The 24,453-nt window shown below is 40.4% G+C and overlaps 1 protein-coding gene and 1 long non-coding RNA gene across 2 annotated transcripts in view; one reads left to right on the forward strand and one right to left on the reverse strand.

Annotated features, from left to right (window-relative positions):
• Nucleotides 1-9,859, reverse strand: part of LOC131480941 (uncharacterized) — a 295,934-nt gene extending 286,075 nt beyond the window's left edge. Inside the window, exon 1 of the long non-coding RNA XR_009245905.1 lies at nucleotides 9,713-9,859. This is a non-coding gene — a long non-coding RNA (uncharacterized LOC131480941). The remainder of the gene's footprint in view (nucleotides 1-9,712) is intronic.
• A 233-nt stretch (nucleotides 9,860-10,092) lies between these two features.
• Nucleotides 10,093-23,575, forward strand: FAM98A (family with sequence similarity 98 member A). The gene is made up of 8 exons (XM_004582730.4): nucleotides 10,093-10,300; nucleotides 12,218-12,366; nucleotides 15,301-15,435; nucleotides 19,171-19,355; nucleotides 20,301-20,381; nucleotides 20,962-21,078; nucleotides 22,460-22,627; nucleotides 22,717-23,575. Exons 1-8 carry the CDS (start codon nucleotides 10,248-10,250, stop codon nucleotides 23,380-23,382), a joined length of 1,554 nt encoding a protein of 517 aa, XP_004582787.1. The 5' UTR covers nucleotides 10,093-10,247; the 3' UTR covers nucleotides 23,383-23,575.
• The last annotated feature ends 878 nt before the right edge of the window (nucleotides 23,576-24,453 follow it).

Below are 24,453 nucleotides of genomic sequence, written 5' to 3' on the forward strand. Positions count from 1 at the left end.
TTCCATAAGTGACAAGAACCAACCTATTTGAACATAATCTCCCGACTCCCAGGGCATGCATTTGCAAGAAATGGGAGCAAAAGCTGTGATGCCAACCCAGACACATATGAATATGGCATGTAGGCATCCCAAGCAGCACCTGAAGTACCAGCGTAAATACTTGCTCCTTCCTCCCAGAATAATCTTTAGATTCTAGATGTATAAAAATTATTAAATTCAAACTGTTCAGGGTCCTAAGGCATGTAGCATTTTTTTTTAAGATTTATTCATTTTATTACAGCCAGATATACACAAAGGAGCAGAGACAGAGAGGAAGATCTTCCATCCGATGTTTCACTCCCCAAGTGAGCCGCAACGGGCCGATGCGCGCCGATCCGAAGCCGGGAACCTGGAACCTCCTCCGGGTCTCCCACACAGGTGCAGGGTCCCAAAGCTTTGGGCTGTCCTCAACTGCTTTCCCAGGCCACAAGCAGGGAGCTGGATGGGAAGTGGAGCTGCCAGGATTAGAACCGGCGTCCATATGGGATCCCAGGGCTTTCAAGGCGAGGACTTTAGCTGCTAGGCCACGCCGCCGGGCCCGGCATGTAGCATTTTTTAATATGAAATAAATTTGTGCACATAATGCACTGTTTTGATATCCCAAGACTCTATTATTACACTGATACTGTATTTTTAAAATCAACAGTAAATCACAGAGAAATATTTTTATTATTTTTTAAGATTTACTTATTTTATTGGAAAGCCAGATGTACAGAGAGGAGGAGAGCCAGAAAGGAAGATCTTCCGTCCGTGATTCACTCCCCAAGTGGCCGCAATGGCCAGTGCTGTGATGATCCAAAGCCAGGAGCCAGGAACTTCTTTTTGGGTCTCCCACATGGGTGCAGGGTCCCAAGACTTTGAGCCATCCTCCACTGCTTTCCCAGGTCACAAGCAGGGAGCTGGATGGGAAGTAGAACTGCCAGGATTAGAACTGGTACCCATATGGGATCCTGGCACGTTTAAGGCGAGGACCTTAAGCATTATGCTATCGCGCTGGGCCTAAGGAAATATTTTTAAACACAGAGAACACCTTAGGGAGTAGATATCTGACCTACAAAATAGGATATCTGACTCATATTTTAAGTACCTGGGTTCCAGCCCTGGTTCTGCTCCCAGTTCTGGGTTCCAGCTAATGTACACTCCAGGAGGCAGAAGGTGATGGTTCAAACACTTGGGTCCCTGCCACCCAGGTGAGAGACCTGACTTGCATTCTAGGAAATGGGAGGTCTCTTTTGTCAATCTCTCTGCCTCCCTAAATAAATAGGCTGGTGGTCAAAGTCAAACTGCGACTTTCCCTTAGATAGGCCCAAGTCAGTTGAAAATAAGAGGTTATAGCTCAGGAAATCCTCACTTGTCATGGCTCAAAGTCAGTACAGCAGGCCAGTTCTCTCACTAATTATCTGGTTACCAAGGTTATGACAACAAAATGAGTAAACAAAAGAAGGAGTAGGTGTTGTGGGCACAGTGTTACTTTACCAATCACCACTTAGAATGACTACCACCCATACCCAAGTGCCAGGTTCAGTCTCTCTCCCTCTCTCTCCTCTGACTTAAAAATAATTTTAGAAAGTAAGGACAGAAAGAAGGCAGGCAGACGAGCCGGTAGGCCTTCTCTCTAGCCATTTCAACCCTCTTCAAAGTTTCGCAGCAATTAAACAGACTTTCTTAGCAGTCTAAATGTCTGCCCCTCTTCCAAAGCTGTATAATTTTTCGCGCACAATTCTTTATCCTCACTTTTCCTATTTAGGAACTAGGCCAAACTTTCCTTTGAGCCAGGCCAGAAATCCAGTTAACTGTGACTGCCCTTTAACAAGCTGAACCCTTTCCCTTAGATAGGCCCAAGTCAGTGTGCCAGATTGAGTTCTACAGTCATGCCTCTGCTAAGAGTGAGTCCTCTACCCAATCAGATCATACGTCTGGCAGTTGATTTTCGTGGCTAAAAAATGCTAAAGGGAGTCGTCGGCTTCAGATATTTGCTCATTGGGTCCTCAAAATCTTTAGAGAATGGCTACCACTTAAGCTTTCCTAGTTGGACCTTATCTGTTAAATCAGGGTGGTTTGGCCACAGGGTGAAATGCAAAGACTGTTGAAGCCTTTGAGACTCTGTCCTTGTTTTTAACACTGTAGTTCAAAATTCACCAAAAATGTTTAATAAATGGAATAACTGAAAAAAATCATACTGACATACTCAGCTGGGGGGTATGTATGCATTGTTTCATGAAACTGTTTCAGCTGCGCATCCTGGGTCACAATGTAAAATTCACTTCTCACTAATTGAAGTGAGTTTCAAACTAAAAGTTGATCAAGATTAAGGGTTATTTTTTTCTTAAGATTTGCTTTATTTGAAGGACAGAGTTACAGAGAGACTGAGAGGGAATTATAGAGAAAGGTCTTCTATCCTCTGGCTCACTACCCAAATGGCCACGACAGCCAGGGCTGGATCAGGCTGAAGCCGAGAACTAGAAGCTTCAACAGAGTCTCACACATGGGTTGGCAGCGTTGCAAATATTTGGGCCATCTTTTGCTGTTTTTCCCAGGCCACAGCCAAGCTGCTAGATTTAAAGTGGAGCAGCTGGGGCCCGGTACAGTGGCCTAGCAGCTTAAGTCCTCACCTTGAATGTGCCCCGGGATTCCATATGGGCCCCGGGTCTAATCCCAGCAGCTCCACTTCCCAGCAGCTCCCTGCTTGTGTCCTGGGAGAGCAGTCGAGGATGGCCCAAAGTCTTGGGACCCTGTACCCACGTGGGAGACCCAAAAAAGAAGTTCCTGGCTCCTGGCTTTGGATCATCACAGCACCAGCCATTGTGGTCACTTGGGGAATGAATCATCAGATGGAAGATCTTCCTCTCTGGCTCTCCTCCTCCCTGTATATCTGACTGTTCAATAAAAATAAAATAAATCTTAAAAAAAAAAAAAAAAAAAAAAAGAAAGTGGAGGAGCTGGAACTGGAACTCGCACCCACGTGGGATGCCAGCATTGCTAGGCAAGCCCGAAGATGAGTGGTCTTCAAATACAGTAACTAGATCAACAGTTATGACCCAGGACCTAGGATTCAAGGAAGGGAAATGTCATTATATTACTAGAATTGTATCTACCGGTACCAGAGGTTATGGTACAGCAGGTAAAGGGATCTCCTGTGATGCCAGCATCTCATATCACTGATGAGTGGAACCCTCACTTTTTTCACTTCCTATTCAATCTCTGCTAATGGCCTAGGAAATAAAGTTCCTGGCTCCTGGCTTGACCCTGCCCAGCACTGGCTATTGTGGCCATCTTGGAAGTGACCCAGCAGATGGAAATTCTATCTCCCTTTGTCTCTCCCTCTCCATAGCTCTAACTTCCAAAATAAATAAACAAAATTAAAAAAAAAAAAAAGAAGAAATGCAAACTGTTGAAGCTCACCCCAGACCTACTAAATAAGAATCTCTGGTGGAAAAGATCTGTCAATTTCTAAAAGATTTCAGGGAATTCTATTGCACACAAAAATTTGAAAACTACTGGTTCTAGATAATTTAGCCTTTCCCAGTTTCAGGAGAGACTGAGCACTAGAGAAAATTATTTCAATGACTCTTTTATTATTTCTCCCACAAATAGATAGTTGACATTCTAAAAGGCACACAGCAAAGTTAATTATTACATACAGCAGATGTTTGAGAACAGGAGTGCCTAATCCTCTCTCACAAGTCCCTGAGAAGGGTTCCTCTGGAATGCATTCCTAAGGTTCTCTTTACACTTACATGACCTGACCCAAGTCTGCCTAGACATAATCAACCCAACACAAGTACGTTAATACAATTGTTTTTGCTTAAAATATATTTCTTCCTATCTCAGTTATGGCTGCAAACAATGACACTGTTGTGACAGGAAAGAAATTTTGAATAACTAACAATTGGAAAGAAATATTTACCAAGGACATTCAAAATTTGCCTCTACCTCATTTATAAACTCGCCCTTGACAGTGACTTCCAGCCTTTATTTTACTTTATCCCTGGTTAGTAACCGCACATGCCCAGTCAGTGACATTTCCCATCATGAAGTTGTGATTCTATGAGGACTGGTGAGGGGTGCTGAGCTTAAAGTCTCCTTGAGGATTCTAATCACCCCCAAACTACAATAAAGAATCACAGCACATGATAAAAGACGAAGTTGCTAATAACAGTCTTAAGTCAGCAAAGAACCTATCATTTTATTAGGACTGCCAACTTCTAAATAGGCATTGACTGAGTTCCAGGATAATCCAAAAGCTTGGAACAGAATTTATTATTATGCATTATTTATTCTCTACTAAGTATCACTTTAGAAAAAAACCAAAATCTAGTTTTCAGAAAGGGAAAATTATCTTGTCAATCAACTAATCGGCACTTTTTATGGCTAATGTGGATGCCTCAATTTCCTCAGCAATATGTTGGATGTGCATGGCTTCAAGTACCAGGAGAGAAAATATGAACCGAATAGCACAAGTCAAAAATATCTACAGTCAGTTATGAAAGATCAATTATGAAACCATATGAAGTGGTCTTAAGAAACAATGAATCCTAAATATAACCGCAAAAATGCTGATACAAGATTCAGCAGAGACAGGGACCAGCAAGCTGTGTTTACGTCTCCTCAGGTGGTCATGATTATTACTCAAACTCAACTCCACTGTTTTAGAAATCCAGAAGAGCCAAAATGTAATTTTAACACTGGTGGTCAGAGGATGCCTCCATTGTGGAGCACTGAGACTGAACAGGCCTTGAGGACAGCGTGAGAGAGGCCAGCAGCAAAGAGCAAGGGTGAGCAATCACCAAGTGTTCTTAGGACAACATACTTACAAAGGCACTGAGAGGTGGGCAGCAAGTGCTCAAGGCAATCAGAAAACGCTTCTCTTAAACTGAGCCCTACAGACTGAGCTGGAGGAATCTGCCAGGCCGACAGTGATGGAAAGTGGAAACAATCTGCATAGAAGTCGAGAGGATGAACAGGCATGGTATGATAAGAGAACAGTGGAGGCTCTGATCGTAACCAAAATAGGCAGAAGGATGACAGGCCTATGAGAGATAGGGGAAGGGAGGGGCTAAACAGGCATAGTAAGATGGAAAAGACTAGAAATCTCAGACTCACAGGGGAGCAACTGGACTGCTGGATGTACATGTAAAGGATTAATTATGTGACAGAATTGGAAGCCAGAGGGAATTTGAAAATTCATGTCCAGACTAGCAGGGTTAAACTATTTAACCCAAGCCAATCATCACCCTTGTGAGCAAAACATGTTTAATTCTGCCAAGTTAGTGAATTTTTTTTTCTTCAAGAAAAGCCAGAAATCCAGATTGTTAGACAAAAGTCTCCAAATTTCTAAATGTTGGCTCAAAGACGTTGAGTTATTACTAAGCCCAAGTAAAATATAATCTTTGATCTAACATAGATAGAAGTCCAACAGCCCCAGGCTAGGGTCTACAAACTTCATCCAAATTAGACCATAGTTTATATGGTTTGGTATGTGCCTGATTCATTAGTTGGCAAAGCATGGCACCAAGATGAAGCCTTCTTCCAAAATCAACAAAAATTGAATTTGGAGTTTTTATTCTGGGACAATCAGAATTCTCTCTTTCTCTGTGCAGATTGTGCGTACATGAGTATGTTTGTCACATGTGAAACATCCACAGTTTAAATATAGGCAAGATGTTATTCTTAGGATCACATTCTCTAAAAAATTTCCTGGCTCAGAAAATATACTAGGATAGCCAGGGGAATTATTTGAAAAGTAGTGCTCTTTAATAATATGAAATACTAGAGAGCATTCAAGGCTCAATTCTACATGCCAATATCAAAGAAAAAGAGTTTTCACCATGCAAGCTAAAAAGGACTTTATTTAGCAGCATTTACAAGCTTGCATCTCATAAGCAACAAAAGCAAATTCAGGATTTTTCTTGTTCTCTTTTTGTTGCAAGATCATTCCAAGCAAAAATTTGGATGAAAATTATAAAGTCTCCTTTATAGATGAAAAATGTTGCTCTTTTCAAACAACGCTCTTTTGAGAAAAAATTATTTATTTTATATACCTGCTCAATCATTTTATGACAGACTTTATATTTATACTTACCCACTGCAAATACAAAAATTATTCTCCTATGATTTTAGAAGTAATTTCAGAATCTAGGCTGCATACATTTTAACTGCATAATTCAAAACTCCCTTTATAATTTTAAGGCTATCCCAAAGAAGATATTCCTCTGAAAACCGTTGCCATTTTCCCTCTCTATATTTTTTGCTGCTATAAAAAAAATTATTCCTCTTTATTCTTTCCAAGACTATTTTGTTTTTTAAGATTTATTTATTTGAAAGTCAGGGCTATAGATAGAGAAGGAGAGACAGAGACAGAGTGAGATCATCCAACTTTTCGTTCACTCCCCAAATGACTGCAATGAACAGAATGACCAGGGCTGGGTGCCAGGCCAAAACAAGGTGCCAGGAGATTCATCCATGGCTCCCACTTGAGTGTAGGGATCCAAGCATTTGGGTCATATTCCATTGCTTTCCCAGGCACTTTAGAGCAGGTAGGAGTGCAAATGGAACAGCTGGGACTTGAAATGGTGCCCAAATGAATGCCAATGCTGCAGACATTTTTTTTTCTCTTAAGATTTATTTGTTTTTATTGCAAAGTCAGATATTCAGAGAGGAAGAGAGAGAGGAAGATCTTCCATTCAATGATTCACTCCCCAAGTGGCTGCAACGGCCTGAGTTGAGCCAATGTGAAGCCAGGAGTTAGTAGTTTCCTCTGGGTCTCACAAGCGGGTGCAGGATCCCAAGGCCTTGGCCCGTCCTCAACTGCTTTCCCAGGCCACAAGCAGGGAGCTGGATGGGAAGCGGAGCTGCTGGGACACAAACTGGCAACCACATGGGATCCCAGCGCTTGCAAGGCAAGGACTTTAGCCACCAGGCTATCGCGCAGGGCCCAAAAGGCTGCTTTTTAAACTAAGATAATTCTTTCTTCCTACTTCTAACAAAAGATAGTGTGGTAGACAGATAAAGCTATCTGCATCCTACCCTCTCAGAACCAGTAAGAGTGTTATTTTGCATGAAAAGGTAACTTCGCAGACACAGTTAAAGTTCTTGAGATACAAACAATTGTGGATTATCTGGGCAGTCCTAATACAGTCACAAATCAGAAAAGTGAAAGAGACAGGCAGGAGAGTATCGATGAGAGAACGACTTGACATCAATGATGCAGAGGCAGGACTAGCAGGCTTGCAGACTTTGATGACAAAGGGAATCCAAACCAAGGATGCTCCCAAGGAATATCAGTAGATTTTAGAAGCTGCAAAAGGAAAGGAAAAAAGGAAAGAAAACAGTCTGTCCTAGATTCCAAGAAGAACATAGTCCTGCTCATACCAGCCCTGAGAGACCCATTCCAGACATGTGATATGCAGAACTACATGGAAATAAATGTCTTCTTTAAACTCTCCTATGTCATTAATTTCCTATAGTTGCAATAAAAAAAAACTATAGACATGGTAATAATCAGTTTCCCCTCAGAGCTTGACACCAAAAACTCTTATTCTGTAATCTCTTTTTGAATCAGAATGCTAGTAAAACATTCTGCTGTCACTTTTGGGTGTACCTTCTCACAACATTATACTTAAAAGGGAGTTATTCAATCTACATTAGCCAGTTTTTCATTATGACAATTAAAAACATAGGCTATCATGAAGGAAAGTTTGTTTTGACTTGTGATTTTGCAGGCTCACAGTCCAAGACTAGAAAGTTCCATTGGGTCACATGTAGTGAGGGCTTTCTTCCCAGTAGAGAAGAGGTGGCATCAAAATATCACTTGACCAGGGTCATACTACCTACATCTTTCTCTTTAAACCACCATGCTGCAATTACGGAGACCTAGCCTAACAAATTAATCCAATCTAATTACTTCCAAAGACCCCAGACTTTGAATATCGCTAACATAAGAGTTTGAGGACCAGCTTTTAACACATGCTCCTCTAGGGACAGCCAAACTAATATCCATACCATACAGTAAATTTCATGAATACCTTTCATAAGGGAAATGTGTTCTTATAAATACTGATCCCACCTGGGTGCCAATTCATGTCCTAGCTTTTCTGCTTCCCACCTAGCTCCCTGCTTGTGGCCTGGGAAAGCAGTAGAGCATGGCCCAAAGCCTTGGGACTCTGCACCTGCATGGAAGGCCCAGAAGAGGCTCCTGGCTCTGGATCAGTTCAACTCTGGCCTTTGTGGCTATTTGTGGACTGAACCAGCAGATAAGATCTCTCTGTCTCTCCTTTTCTCTGTAAATCTGCCTTTCCAACAAAAATCAGTAAATATATACATATTTTTAACACTGATTGTTTAAGACCAAGCTGTGTTGGAAAATTCTTACATTGATTTGAGGCAAAAAGCAGATCTTCCTAATTCTGCAATCAGATCTTCCTAATTCTGCAATCAGTGTTCCTTTCTCTGTTGAACTCACCTCAAATGAGGTCTTCAGAGACCCTACATCTAAATACAATATAAAGGATTTCTACTAGATCTTACAGAAATGATGGAAAAATTTTAAAGTAGTATTTAAGACTTTTAATCACAGAAAATCCAAAAAATAATTCCAAATAATAACACATATAAAAACCTAACATCAGTCACCCTCCAATGCAGTTAATAATTGGTATAAGAAAAGACTAATCAATTTGGAGAAATCATCACTTTTCATTCATTAATATTACGTTACAACTGAGATTAAAAAGTCAGTCAGAAATTAAACATTTTTCTTTCAAAACTGACTTTATATTACCTTTTCATTTGACATCTTCAATGATCCTGAGAAAAACATGTTTGATTATGAAGCGGTGATTGTATACTATTAAGTGACTTCAACTGCCTAATGTCTATCTTTGCACTACTGTAGATACCCCTCAGCCTCCAAACCTAGCTCATACTCAGGTCTTTGGCAGGTTATTACGCCACCAGGCCTCACTGTTCCTGTCTGCAGGATGTAAGTTACATTGAGACAGCCTTTTGAGGGCACCACAATGCAGGTGCCAGGGGCACAGAGCAAGCATCTAACAACTCACAGCAGGTGAAACAAGGGCCTAAACTGTAGCCATCTGAGAGTTGACCAAGGGATGGAAGATCTCTTTCTAACTTCACCTTTCAAATAAATAATTTTTTTTTAAAAAAAGATTCTCCTATGGTTAGGGAGAATCAATCCATTAGGAAAGTGAGAATTACAAAATAAAACCTGGTACCAATGTGAAAACTTGTTACTTAAAAACCCACATAGTATAACCTATGCCAGCTCATAAGTATAATTTTCTAAAAAAAAAAGTCATTTTGAAAATACTCTTTCCTCATTTATCATTAATTGCTATGCATGTATAAGAGAACGGACAAGAAGTCATAGCCCACGGGGAATGTCAACCAAGGCAAATTGTGTCAAAATGCAGTGACAGTACTGCGGGAATCCGAATGTATGCTATTGGCCAAGGACTGGAGCCCTCCCTCCCCTCAGGGAGCTTACTGAAGGGGAAAGGTGAAGAGGTAAGACGCAGAAGGCATAATTCAGGGGAAAACAACCTAACTTGGAAAATACATTCGTCTCAAGGCAAGTGAACTCCTCCCTCGCCTTGAAATCCAGTCAGAAGGGAGTCGACCGGCGCGTTATCTTCCGGGCACTTGGTCTATCTACCTCTGTCCTCGGCCATGAGACCGCAGCACGGGTGACTGTTCCCCTTCTTCATGACCACAGACTACGACACGCCGGCCGCCTGCGGGAAACCACCCAGCCCGCTCGCCTGCCCGCAGAGACTCCGCTCCACAGCCCACACCCACTCAGGTCCTGAGGCAACTACTCCCGGGCCGGCCGCGCGGCGAGGCTCGCGCATGCGTACATCTACTACAGAGCGCTCCGCGCGCCGCCTCCTCGCCGGTTCACTGCCCGAGACCAGCTGCCACGCAGCCAGTCCTTGTGCCCTTTTTTGGGAAGCCGGCTTCCTTCTGCAGTAATACGCATGTGCAAAGCTGTAGCCGGGGGGCGGGATCCTGTAGCTGACGGGGGTGGGCGGGAACAAACTTCTTGCGCACGCTCGAGGGCATGCGTAGTGCAGAGGCTGAGGCGCCAGCTGTCGCTTTGGAAGTTCCGGGAAGAGAGCGCATGCGTGAGGGTACGCGTTGCCGGCAAAGAGGGGAGCCTGACGACTCGGAAATTTGAATACCACAGTAGCATGGAGTGTGACCTCATGGAGACTGACATCTTGGAGTCGTTGGAAGACCTCGGGTAAGAGTGCCAGGGCACGGGCGTCCCGAACCCCGCACTGTCGGTCCCCGGGGAGCACCTCTGCGCCTCAGGGAGACACCTGCCTCTCCACGCCGCACCCCGTGCCTCTGGCTCTGGCTTGCCTAAAGCTCCGGGGCTCCCAGCGCCACGTCCACTCCTGTCCTCGTGGCTCGGAGCCCTGCAGCACCAACGCCCCGAGGCCTGCCCTGTGCTCCCTGCCTCCGAGTTACCCGCGGCGTTTGTCAGTCATGCATGTCATTGTCTGGGCGCTGGTTCTCGCCACCCCTACTCCTCTAGCTGCCTGCCGGCTCCTCGTCCTCCTGCCGCACACGCTTCTCTCTAGGTTATTCAAGTTGCTTCTCTTCATTCCTGCTTGTCCTTCAAATTTCCCTGCTGCTGCGCTCACTCCACGCCACCCTTCTCCTCTTAGAAATGCTCCTTTGCTCAGTCATCTCCGCATGCACCCAGGCTTGCCTGAGCCACATGTCTGGACGCTGCAGCCGTTGCACAGAACCCGCTCACTTGGGCGCCTCACCCAGCACCACCTCCCGTTCCGTGGGAACCCCTGGCGGCTCCCCAGTGGCTTTCGGACACGCTGTCTCAGTTGAGCATCCTTAGCGCTTGGTCTTCACCCGCTGAGAACCAACACGTTCGCTTTGCATTTTCTCTCCCCTGACAGTTACACGACCAGAATTTATTAGTGTCTAGCGGTTGGAAATAGGGCTTCTTATCTCACTGGGTCACCCAGATCAAATGTACTGCATTAAATGGGAGAACTCAGACCCTCTTGGCTAAATGTGGCACTATCAACAGTTTGTATGGTGAACTACTCGCCTACAAGTTTGGTGTACAAAGAAAACACGCACTAGATGCGTTGTGAGAAACTTGTCGAAACTTTGCCTGAGGCTTTCCAGTTTTGTGGAACCCTATTGGAGAAACCCTGAGGCTTCCCAAAGGCTTTTATTTTAAATGACATGCTATCCCTGTCCTGGAGAACTGTTTTGGGAAAGAAATGACCCTGTTTATCATCCTCCTTGGTCAGAGTGAATTTACATTGTTCTTACTCTTGAAATGTGCTCGAAGTTTTCCTGAATATCCCAGATTTACTCCTTCCAGTAGAACAGGAGACACAGTCACGTTCACCCAAATGGTCACTTGTTAGTGGACACCTCAACCGGACTTCCTGAAGAGTTATCAAAAAGTTCCTGGAAAATGTGTGACTTCAAAAAGTAAAATGCACCAAAAGAAACTTTATCTTTTCATTCCATTTGGCAGATGTTAAGATAATTTTAAGTGATAAAATCTTAGCATCGGTGATTGGAGTTCATTATTACAGTCATTGTAATGTTTTGAAAGTACATCAGGATCACAGAGAACTAGGATTCGGGGAGACCAGGTCTTCAACTGGCCAGTCGGTATTCAGCTGATCTCAACATTTCAGTGATTTGTCTTGCTTCTCTTAACTCATTAAATATAGAAAAAGAAAATAAATGATTAATTGGGAAGATTTATTTTAAAGGAAGCCATTAAAAATCTGACCCACTGTACTTCTGCAGAAATACTGCATGAAGGATAACTCAGGTTTTATTTCTGAAATTGTAGGTTATGTTAGCTGTCACTGCGTAATGTGATGTTAACATTCAGTTCAGTAACAGAAAGTAAACCTTTGTGCAAAAAAGGAAATGTACAGAAGTTGACATAATTCAGTACTGTGTGTGATTTTCTGAAGTATTCACCTGTGTTTGGAAGGCCTGAAATACAGTAACCACTTCGTTTATTTTTTTAATGGTTCAGTGCAGTTATCAAAACCTGTCAGAAGTATTTCCTAATTACCTAAAGAAAACATACATGCAAGTTACCTGTATTGTACTAGATATGACTGTATATTCTCCTGAAGTGTCACTTCTTCCCCACCAGTTACAAGGGCCCATTGTTGGATGATGGCGCTCTGTCCCAGGCGGTCTCTGCTGGAGCCAGTTCCCCTGAGTTTACCAAACTCTGTGCTTGGCTGGTGTCTGAATTACGAGTGCTCTGTAAACTGGAGGAAAATGTGCAAGCAACGAATAGTAAGTAAACGTTCACGTGATGTTACAAAGCTTGAAAATAAGATCGTGATGTTGTCAGTTACTAGCACCGAAGTTGAAATTTCCAGTTTTTTTGTAAATGTAAAGATTTTATAGTGGAGTCAAGATACTTTTTTTCTCATGTATTGTTTTTGGAAATAAAATGAGGTTTGAAAAACAGAATATAGTCATATGACTATTAAAGATTTGTGGAAGCTGAAAAGAAATACAGAAAAATGGAGGCTCTGCGTATGGAATATATGAAATTTCTGTATTTTGTGAATTGTGAGGTGTTTGGTAACTAGAAGTAGAAATCAGGATATTTTCCCTGTTAGAACAGATCACAGCAAACCATAGCATGTAAGTTAAACGCATTGTGATTTTGTTGTCCTCCAGAAGAAAGAGAAAGGAGTGTTGGGAAGCTTTTTACCATGGAAGTATGTTGTCATATATCGCTCTGGTGACGTACTCCTGTGGTAAACCAGATCCACATGGTCAGATTTATGAGGCTGAGAGTGTTCTATATTTGCCAGTTTTATTATCGCTTTAGCAATAATTTGTGAACACTCCGCTACCTACTTCCCCCTACCATAGGTAAAACCCATAAACAGGTGGGCCTTTTTGTCCCACCTGTTAACGCATCCTTAAAAAGAACTGTACATGTAATCCCTCTTCCCACATAATCACAGTTTTGAAGAGCTCACTGCGTTACATATTGGTATATTCAATGTGTCCATGTTAATTGCATCCAGTTCTGATTAATAAGGTAAATGATGGTAGTAGAAGTTTATCTCACTATCTTTTAAGTGAGTTAATTTATGTTCACAAAGCTCTGGCTACTCTGTGTGGAAGGGTTGCTTGTTTTTTGGTTTTCTGTTTTTTGTTTGTGTGTTTGTTTGAGGCAGAGTTACAAAGAGAGATAGTGAGATCATTTATGCACTAGTTCATGCCCCAGATGGCAGCAATGGCCAAGGTTGATGAAGTTCAAAGACAGGAGCTTCCTCTGGGTATGCCACATGGATGCAGAGGCCCAGAGACTTGAGCCATCCACTGCTGCACATTCGTAGGGAGCTGGGTGGGAAGCGGAGCAACCAGAACTCAAACTGGTGCCCATGTGGGATGCTGTTGACGCAGATGGTAGCTTTGCCCATTTCACCACAGCATCAGCCCAAAGCAGATTTTATTACCCTTGCATAATAAAAAGAAAGCCCACAGAAGTTAAATACATTGCCTAAAGTCAAGCCAGGAAAATGTAGAGCTACAACTGGATTCATCTGCAGGGGTTATGTTCAGGAGCCATTACTAAAACCCTTTATTGCTATACTGCCTAGGAACCTTTGAAAATGCCTGTTCTAAGTGATAAACATTTTTAATCTGAAACCACTTTGTTCAGATAAAATGTTATATGGAAGCAAACATACAAAGCAAGTAGAAAAAAATGTGGGCATTTTAGTCAAAGTAGAGAAGATACCTTTACACATCGCTCTCTTTCTCATCTTTCCAACCTCCTTCTATTAAGGAACTGTTTTACTCCCGAGTTCACAGAGCAGCTTGAAAAACAGTTGATAATAGTCTTTAGTATTTGCTTTTAATATTTATTTATTTGAAAAGTAGACTGACAAAAAAAGAGACCATTCATTCTCTGGCTTACTCAAATGGCCAGGAACTAGGAACTCCATCTGGGTCTCCCGTGTGGGTGGCTTAGGCCCAAGTACTTGGATCTTCTGCTGTGTTCCCTGGTGCATTAGGAGGACAACTGAATCCAAAGTGGAGCAGCTGGGACTTAAGTCAGCACTTAATACAGGGTGCTGGCATCACAGACATTGCAGTAGCTTAACCCATTGCTGCACAATGCCAACCCTGTTAGGGTTGTTTATAGGTCTTTATTTCATAGATTAGAAGAACTTGAGTCAGATGTCTGAGAATTCATTTCTGTCCATTTATGATGTTGAATAGTGAACAAATTAGGGAAAAAAGCACACAGTTCACCCAGTGATTTCTATATTGCATGTTATGGAAATATAGAACTGTAAGTCATCTTTACTGTCTTTGAATTTAATCTGTTGGGTCCCGGGATCACTTGAGTACTGTAATTTAGTATTTCAACTTAGTGCTTTCAAGTTAGAGAAGATTTCTTTGAGGGGCAAGACCATTTGGCTTTGTTGTATTGATAGGATTTTCTGGAGAGGAGAGTGAAATGCATATCAGTCCTAGAGAGTAACTTCAGTGAAGGCATGAAATTGGAAATGAGATTTGCTGTTCTGGACAATAAGGAGACTGGCCTGGCAGAAATAATAATTCTGGAAATAGTAGTTAGATAACTACAACTGGATGTGTTGGGCATGGTCAACATGAGGATGTGTAAGAATAGAAAAAAAAAATTAGATGGCATAGAAAGTAGGGAACCATTAAAGATTCTCAAAGGAATTAAAGTACCCTAATGATCACTGTTTAAGAAACAAAATGTGTGGTCCATGTTGTGGTACTTCAGGTTAAGTCACCAATGGGATACTAGCATCCCATTTCAGAGTGCCAGTGGAAGTCACAGCTGTGCTACCGCCATTCCAGCTTCCTGTTAATGCACCTGGGAAGACATGGGAAGATATTCCAGGTTCTTGGACCCTTGCCACCCACATAGGGGACCACAAGGGAATTCCTGGCTCTTGCCTTCAAATTGGCACTGCTCTGGCAGTTGCAGCCATTTGGGCAGTGAGTCGGTGGGTGATATCAATCTTCAATCTTCCTATCTCTCTCCCTATAAATGTCTAATCCTGAGCCTTTCAAATAAATAAAGAAATCCTTTTAAAAAAAGGAAGGAAAGAAAATATGCAATAATAGAAAAAGATTTTTAAAAATCTCATCTTATAGGTGATAATTATTATGATAATGGAAAGAAACAATCAGTCTCATTCATAACATTATTTTAACTTTTATAAGGTCCAAGTGAAGCTGAAGAATTCCAGCTTGAGGTGAGTGGGCTGCTAGGGGAGATGAACTGCCCGTATCTTTCACTGACATCTGGGGATGTGACCAAGCGCCTTCTCGTGCAGAAGAACTGCCTCCTTTTGCTCAGTAAGTTCATGGCTACTAGGATGTAGCTATTAATTTGTATTGATGTTTCCATAACTAACAAGCCAGTTACTCTTCGGTTTTTGTTTTTGTTGTTTCTTCATTGCATATTTAATTCAAAATATTTTGAAGACATTTTCAAAAATTTTGAAGAAAAGCGGCTTTAATTTCCAGTGCAGGACCTGGTCCTGGACAGCTGTTCTGGCGGCATTGTTGAGCTTGTCACTGATGCTCTCACCCTCTCAACCTTGGTAGTTCTTAGGCTTTTGTGCTCCACTTGCTGGAAGCTGTGGTTTTGCTGGAGGGCCATTCAGTTTGTGATCATTGAATTTCTGCATTCTTAACAAGAAGCACATTTTAAAATAGACTGGGAAGATAGTATGGAAATATGTATGTAATAAAGGTTTTCTTTTAGGCATTAATTGCTTTGAGAAGCTTATACATTAGATAGAGTTAATGTTAATAGTCTTGATATTTCTTCATGGGTTTTGGATTTTTATTTCATTTTTAAATATTCTGGAATCATACTTGGATCATTCCTGCACTTTTTGATCATTTTGGGAAATGCATCTTTGTAAAAAGTTCTTTCCTTCCATGTTTTCATGTGCTGTGATTTGTCTCTTCAGCCTGAAAAGCACTAAGTAGACACACAGATTGTTTTGCTTTCTATAGTTTTCAGATGCAACAGCCAAGAGCTAACTCAGAATTTTTGTTGTATTTTGAAACACATTTACATTACACATTGATTTATATTTTTCTTTATGAAATACACATTTCAGAGAATTTTTATAATGTTTTGTCTTTACAGTTATACAGCAGTTTCTGAAAAATGACATAATTCAAGCTGGAAGCTTATGTTTAAAATGTGTTTATAGCTATTATACTTAGGCACTAAATTATTACAAAATAACTTTCTTAACTTCTCCTTTCTCACATAATTGATATTGGGAGCATGGAAAGCATAAAGGTAAATACAGCTTTAGATACTGGTATTGCCACATATAATCTTATACATTCATGCAGTGTTGTTTAAATTGTATAATTTCTATAACTGATTCAAGAAGTACTCAATTGATTTTTCCTTTTCAGCATTGCTTATTTGTACCAGTAACATCTGGCACTTAGAGTGTGTTCTCTATCTGGGAAGGTAACAGCCCTGTGGAGTAGCTAATTCTTCCAAAGAGCTCAGAGGTTACCCTGGTGTAGCATGCATATGAAAAGCACTTTGAATGTAAATCTTTATGAAATGTTTTTAACTCTTTCCTGTTTCTTTAAGCAGACTGAACTGACCCCTATTTTGGACTCAGGGTCATAAGTATAGACTATATTTTAATGTGCTATCACCCCAAAAGCTTTTCAAGAATATACAACCATTTGCTCCTCAACTAAATGACTAAATCAACTAAAGGTTACTCACTTTTAAATATCTTCATACATACATCCCTATACACCATTTCTGATCTTCTTTCTGTTTGCTTGTACTGGTTCCCCTTTGAAAAATATTCTCTAGTTTGGAACCTTTTCTTTCATTTTAGCATTTATGTACGTGTGCTCATTTCTGCTTGCTCCGTGTAAATATTTCTCATCTGTTCAAGTATGAATTGTCGTGTTCTAATGCTATAATTTTACTTCTTAGCACCCATATCTCACTAATTTGGATTTTACCATCACAATGTATTTTTTTTGGAAGGAAGATCAATCAACCTCATTAGAATTGTTAGGATAATATTTAGGACAGTCTGAATAAGTGGTAGAAAAATTCTCATATTGGGCCCGGCGGCGTGGCCTAGCAGCTAAAGTCCTAGCCTTGAATGTGCCCCGGGATTCCATATGGGCGCCGGTTCTAATCCTGGGAGCGCCACTTCCCATCCAGCTCCCTGCTTGTGGCCTGGGAAAGCAGTCGAGGACGGCCCAATACATTGGGACCCTGCACCCGCGTGGGAGACCCAGAAGAGGTTCCTGGTTACCGGCATCGGATTGGCATGCACCGGCCGTTGAGGTCACTTGGGGAGTGAATCATCAGACGGAAGATCTTCCTCTCTGTCTCTCCTCCTCTCTGTAAATCTAACTTTACAATAAAAATAATCTTTTAAAAAAAAGAGAAAAATTCTCATATATCAAATTAGTGAACATTTTGGCTAGTCATTGGCCCATTATGGTTCTCAGGTTATTTCCCTTGGTGAATTAAGTCAAGCATCTGCATTCCTAATGTTAAAACTACTCAGCTATCCTCATTTTTTCTTTACTATCAACTAGATCATCAGTAGCAATAACCTTTTGCTTTTGTTATTTCTCAAATGCCTTTCCTAGTACTCTGAACACATCAGTTAAAATGATAAAGTTTTTTTTTATGGTAATTATATTGGTAAACTTATTTTGTGAATGCTTGAATGATGTTGTCCCAAATTTAGAAAACCAGTTTATTAAATCACATAAAATAAGATTTTCTAGAACAAGGGTTGGCAGTTATCTTTGACTTTATGGAGAGAGTATCTGTCTTAACTGCTCAGTTTTGCTGTTGTAGCATGAAAGCAGTCGGAGACAGCATATAAATAGATGAGTTGTAGCAGTGTTCTAGTGAAACATTGTTTACTAATAGTGGGGTGTTTACTGTATTGATGTTTTAACTCCTAAGTACAACTTGTTATATGAGACACTTTATGATTTTTATCAAGCCCAGTTAGAGTGACGTTTGCAGAAACATAGCTGTGTTTATTGTTTTAGGATAGGAGTTGGCAGCTTTTCAGAAACTATTTGCCAAAAGGATGGCCCTTCTAACATTATGCCTTGGATACAGTAAATGACATATTCCGGCTGATCTTTCCGTTGTGTTTCTAATGAGACTTAAGAGCCTAGAAAAAAAAATCTAAAAAAATATTTTTTTCACATTGTTGGGAAGGACCTAACTTTGTCACATAACCTGAAATCTTAAGATTCAAATGAGTATTAATCATGAAAGCTGAAATGTCATTGGAAGGGTTAAAGGAATGGGATTTAATATTCATGCCTTCTGCTGAAATACCTGAAGCATATTGCCAGCACGCATTATACCCAACTGAAACAGCACACAAGGGGCTGATGCAGCAGTAGGGAGACTCCAGGACAATTTTAACTAGAAAGTTTTGTTGTTTGGGGGGAGTGGGGAAAAGGAAAGGACTTTCTTGCCACAGAATGGTAAAGCAATCCTGGGGATTGTGAGAAGTGGATTTCAGGGGACTTCAGGGCTTCTCCACTTCTGTAAATTAAACTTCGATTCCCCCCAAAAAATGTTATTTCGTACCAACTCTGGACAGGTTTCCCAATTTTGGTGAGAAATGAGGTCAGAGTAGTTGTATAACTGGTGCTCACAGATGGCTTTAAAAAAAGTTAAATTATTAGTTGTCACTAAAACTTGAGCAGCTGCTACGTTTTGCAAGGTTGTTGTTTTTTTGTTTGTTTTTTGTATTTTTTAATGGATGCCAACCCCTGTTCTGGAAGTTTCTTAATAGTGGAATGGAAGAATCCAAGCTTTTGAAGTGCTCTACCTTGAACGGCTGACTTTTAAACATTGTATATTGATTAGATAACTGAATTACATAACCAGTGTTTATATTGTGTCATTTGCAGGTAAAAATAGATTGTCTTTCTTGGTTTTACCCATTCTTGCAGCTTTAAAAGGTCTATAGAGTTGTGACTCTAGACTTATGACTATTAATTATAGTTGTATCTCATTTTGAAATCTTATTTTGTTTACTTCAGCATACCTCATCTCAGAACTAGAAGCTGCCAGAATGCTCTGTGTGAATGCTCCTCCAAAAAAAGCTCAAGAAGGAGGCGGTAGTGAGGTCTTTCAAGAGTTGAAAGGCATATGTATTGCTCTAGGAATGTCCAAACCTCCAGCCAATATAACTATGTTCCAATTCTTCAGCGGGATTGAAAAAAAAGTAAGACCTTTAGTACCAGATTGTAGTGTGTCAAAGGCATAATCCTACATTTGTTTGAAATTAACATTAAGTTAATTTCTCTTAATGGGAATCTGATGTGCGTATTATATAAGTAATTGTTACTAAATGAATTTTTGGTTTTAAATCCTAGATATCTTAAAGAGACATAAGTATTTTAATCTTTAAGCATTTTAACATGTTTCTTTTTCAAAAGGAAGCCTTATACTTAGTTTCTAAGCTAAACAGAATGTAAAAACAATTGAAATTGAAGTTCTTTTCAAAATTTTTTAATCATTGAACTTTGATGTAATCATTCCTAATTAAGTGTTACCACTCTCCCCATTGACTAGACAGAAAAGAATGTCACCATTTTTGTTTCTTAATCCAGTTACTTTGGGTCTTATGTAGTCAATTAGCAAACTCGATTTGTAGATATTACCACGGTCTATGGAAATAAATTAGCATATTTTATACCACATAGTTAATATTATATTATTGATTAGTAACAACTTAAATAGTGCATAGAAGACAATGATATTTGCATATCTGCTGTATTCTAAGACTTACCACATGTGCATTGTGGGGTAGACACCAAGGTGCCCACATTTGGCTGAACTCTACAGGGGAGCAGCAATGTATCCACAGTCTGTTTTCCTGTGTGTTCATTCATCTAGACAGCAAATGCTTATTGAGTGCCTGCTGTTGTCAGGCACTGTCCAAGGTACCCTGAAGGAATCATGCTCCTATAGGCTTGTGAGGAGTGGGACAAGTGAGTGTGTTTATCCTGTGGGTGCTGTCCATTACACTGACGTTTCAAAACATCCTCCACCTTTGCCTCTGTCAGGAATCTTCTTTTGATGGCAAGATGTGATGAGAATTAGGAAGATGAGGAGGATATATGTTGCTTTTGGATTTTTCATTTACTTATTTATGTCTTTGTGTCAGTTAAAGGAAACATTAGCAAAAGTTCCACCTAATCACGTGGGAAAGCCTTTGCTGAAGAAGCCAATGGGGCCAGCCCACTGGGTGAGTAGTGACTGAGCGGACTCTGAGGCGTCATCCATCCGCTTCATGATCTTTGTCCATACTTCATACCTTACCCTTTTTAAAGTGTGTTTTCTGAGGTTGTCACTTTCTTGATCCACATTCTTAAAATTATTTTGGTAAGTCTCTCAGTATTTTTATATAAAATAACTGATTTGCATAAAGTTAGCATAATTTCCTCATAATTTGTAAATACTTCACACAGCTGATGAAAATAAAGCAAAGTTGCATGTGATACAAGTTTCTTGTTGCCAAGTGGATTTCTTTCAAGCCAAAACCTTCACTGTGCTGAGCTTCACACAGTGCATGATGAGAAAGCTAATGAAGGATTTTGTACTTTATGTCTTCATTATTTTCAAGACTTGGCTGTTGTGCGGGGGCAGGTCCTGTGGGTTCTGTCCTATCATTTCATAAACTCTTGGTGTATTGTGTAGAAAGAATTATATGTGTTAAATCTCAGAGTTGCAGTTTTTTAAATAAAGAAACAGATACAATTTCTGCTCTTCAGAACAGGAAATCAAGCAGATTTGGTTGCTAACTGGGCTTTTAAATTTTTCTTCAGGAAAAAATAGAAGCAATTAACCAAGCCATAGCCAATGAGTATGAAGTCCGAAGAAAGCTGCTGATCAAACGTTTGGATGTCACTGTGCAGTCCTTTGGCTGGTCTGACAGAGCTAAGGTATAAACATTAAATAATTTACAAGAGCAGAATATTTACAGACATGCTTCCTAAACATCTAGACAATTTAGATATAATAAAAATTACAAGAGAACCACACAGGAGACACATAGGAATTCTTCTGTAGTGAGTGATCAACTAGTAATTCTTTCATTTATTTGGCAATAATGAAAATATTTATTCTTTGAGAAGAAAGAATACCTCTTGGAAATTCCTTTATTCCTGAACATGCAGCGATAGTTAAGAGTTAAAGGACTGTTTATTTCATCAGAGTGGATTATAGTAGGAGGAAATAAAATTTAACTTGTTTATCAGGAAGAAATGAAGTATTTGATAATTAAAAGGAATGCTTTTTATAGAGTCTTTACTTTAAATCTTTGGAAAATGTTGTTTTATCTCAGATTGATTTGTAATTGGAATATAACCATAGTCAAGACCTTGCATCCTATAAATCTTTTTCTTGACTGCTAGCTGTAGTGGTGAGGATCAAATATGATTTTAGATAAGTTTTGAATCATTGTTAAGCATATAAATCTGATGTGAATTATAGTTATTTGCATTTCCTCTCTATGAAAGCTTTCTTATAAGGAATTCAAATACTATATAAACCTTTTACCTTGCTTTTGTGGTGGTCATTATTGAAGTTGCTACAGATACATTCCAGGCAACATCTGAGTGCAGTAATCAACGCAGCAAGTTGATTACTTTGATTTTTTTCAACACAGATGACTCACAGTTACTGGAAAAGGAATAGTTATTAATCTGAAAATTATCAGAAATAATAGCTTCAATTGTGTACTTTAAGCTAATAATTTAATTTGCTAATTGAAGTTAGAAACATTTCGAATTTAGTATGGATCAGAATTGAAAAATCTGGTATAACATAAATTTTATTTCAGCTTAAATGAAAAAATTCTGGTAGAAGTCTTGGATATTTACTTAGATATAAATCTTACCTCATGGAAACCTAAAATGAGAATGTTAATCAAAAAGCAGAATTACTGGAACCAGTATTTAGCCTAGCGGTCAATATGCCCATCCACATTGGAGAATATGGGCTTGATTCCAAGCTCAAGCTCCTGACTCCAGCTTCCTCCCAATGTATACATTAGATCATTGGATCCCTGCTATCCACATAGGAAACATGAATTTCTTTCTGTGCTCCTGGCCCGGTCTGCACCTCAGCCCTGGGAATTTTGTGAGGAAAGAACCAACGCTTGGTAGCTCACTTGTGCTCCTGCTGTCTTTTTCTGCCTCTCAAATTGTTTTAATGTAAAATATAATTCTAAAAAACCAACATTGTTGAAATGAGTTTAACATGACTGTTTCGTATGTCATTTTGAAAATTGATATTTTTGTTTAAATATTTTACTTTTAACAGAGTCAGACAGAAAAACTAGCCAAGGTTTACCAGCCAAAGCGTTCAGTCCTGTCCCCTAAAAGTACAATTTCTGTTGCACATCTTTTGGCTGCAAGACAAGATTTGTCGAAGATTTTAAGGACAAGCAGTGGCTCCATTAGAGAAAAGACAGCCTGTGCCATCAATAAGGTGATTACAGTACCTTTAATTTTATTTCTGAAACACTGATTTTTGTTTATAAAATAAAGTTAACCTAAAATATCTGTCTTATTCCATAGGTGTTGATGGGCAGGGTGCCAGACAGAGGAGGTAGACCCAACGAAATTGAGCCCCCACCTCCAGAGATGCCGCCGTGGCAGAAAAGGCAAGATGGCCCTCAGCAGCAAGCGGGAGGCCGAGGAGGAGGGCGAGGTGGTTATGAACACTCCTCCTACGGAGGACGAGGTGGTCACGAACAAGGAGGAGGGCGAGGTGGACGTGGTGGATACGACCATGGTGGCCGAGGGGGAGGAAGAGGAAATAAACACCAAGGAGGTTGGACTGATGGAGGGAGTGGAGGAGGAGGAGGTAGCTACCAAGATGGTGGCTACCGTGATTCAGGCTTCCAGCCAGGTGGCTATCACGGTGGCCACAGTGGTGGCTATCAAGGTGGGGGTTATGGTGGCTTCCAAGCATCTTCATATACAGGAAGTGGATACCAGGGTGGTGGATACCAGCAGGACAATAGATACCAAGATGGTGGGCATCATGGTGATCGAGGTGGAGGTCGTGGGGGCCGAGGTGGCCGTGGAGGCCGAGGTGGTCGTGGAGGCCAAGGAGGGGGTTGGGGAGGAAGAGGAGGTCAGACGTATCACCAAGGGGGTCAGTTTGAGCAGCACTTCCAGCACGGAGGTTACCAGTATAACCATTCTGGATTTGGACAGGGAAGACACTACACTAGTTGAAACTACAGAAACTTACATGTTGCTTAGAGCTCAAGTAATAGAAACTTAGTTCCAGAATTCTGAATCCAGCACCTGTTCGGAATCAATGAAAGACTATAGGTGGCAGGCATTCCTGCTTGGCATAAGCATTTGTGTAAGTCTTCATTCTATTCTGGTGTTTTTTGTTTTTTGGTTTTTTTGGGGGGTTGTTTGTTTTTTTGTTTTTTTGTTTTTTTTTTGGTTGGTTGGTTGTTTAAACCGATTTACATAATGCTGTTTGAGAAACACATAATACAACATCTCTACTTTCAGTGACAGAAATTTTCAAGAAGGTAGTTAGGACTGCCTTTGACCAGTAGATCCACAGTCAGGACATACATTATATTTTTGAAAAATTACTTGAACAAGTAGTTTTTATGTTTTTAATACACAGTTTTGAAAATGAGGATTCACCTAGATTTTTTTTTTTTTTAGCTTTACCGCTAGGATGCTTCCTCATTAACAATCCATTTCTGTGTGTTTTGTTTAAAGTGTTCTAATGTCTGTTTTCCAAGCACAGTTCTGCCCTGATTGGCTTTTTATTCAGAGACGTGCCACATTGGCTTCATGATAGAACTCTCGTCAGTTCCTGTTAAGTGAGCTCTTCTTCAAATAGCACATTGAGTAGCCTTATTCATTTGGTCAAATCCTGTACCTACACTCAACTCTGAAAACCTTGAACATGGCCCAAATCCATAAACACAATAAAGCAGACTCGAGTTGTGAACCTATAGTACAGGTAGGCATTTAGTTAAGCAAATCAATTCAAACTGACTTACATCCATCCAAAAACAAGTCCCTCTTTCAACTTATTTTTACTTGAAATCTGCTAGAAGAAACAGCAAACCGAAATTTGTGTTATGCACGAGTTGATACCACTGGCTCAGCAAATACAAGTTAGTTTGCTCTAGGCAGGAGACTTTTTTTGTAACGGAAGAAGTGCACTACAAAGTAAAACAGAATTCTGCTCAGTGCAGGAGGCCCTTTATTATTGCTGCAGAAAACAAAAGCCTGGCCGAGTTGACGTTTTACATTCTCCTTTACCAACATCTC

The sequence above is a fragment of the Ochotona princeps genome, chromosome 8 (assembly GCF_030435755.1).
Source record: "Ochotona princeps isolate mOchPri1 chromosome 8, mOchPri1.hap1, whole genome shotgun sequence".
Classification (NCBI taxonomy): domain Eukaryota; kingdom Metazoa; phylum Chordata; class Mammalia; order Lagomorpha; family Ochotonidae; genus Ochotona; species Ochotona princeps.

What these genes read in the sequence shown, in the direction of transcription:
- FAM98A (XM_004582730.4), top strand. Translation starts at nt 10,248, where the DNA reads ATGGAGTGTGACCTCATGGAGACTGACATCTTGGAGTCGTTGGAAGAC. An exon ending in GAACTGCCTCCTTTTGCTCA is followed by an intron (nt 15,436 to 19,170) that starts GTAAGTTCATGG and finishes TGTTTACTTCAG; the next exon opens with CATACCTCATCTCAGAACTA. An exon ending in GCTGGTCTGACAGAGCTAAG is followed by an intron (nt 21,079 to 22,459) that starts GTATAAACATTA and finishes TACTTTTAACAG; the next exon opens with AGTCAGACAGAAAAACTAGC.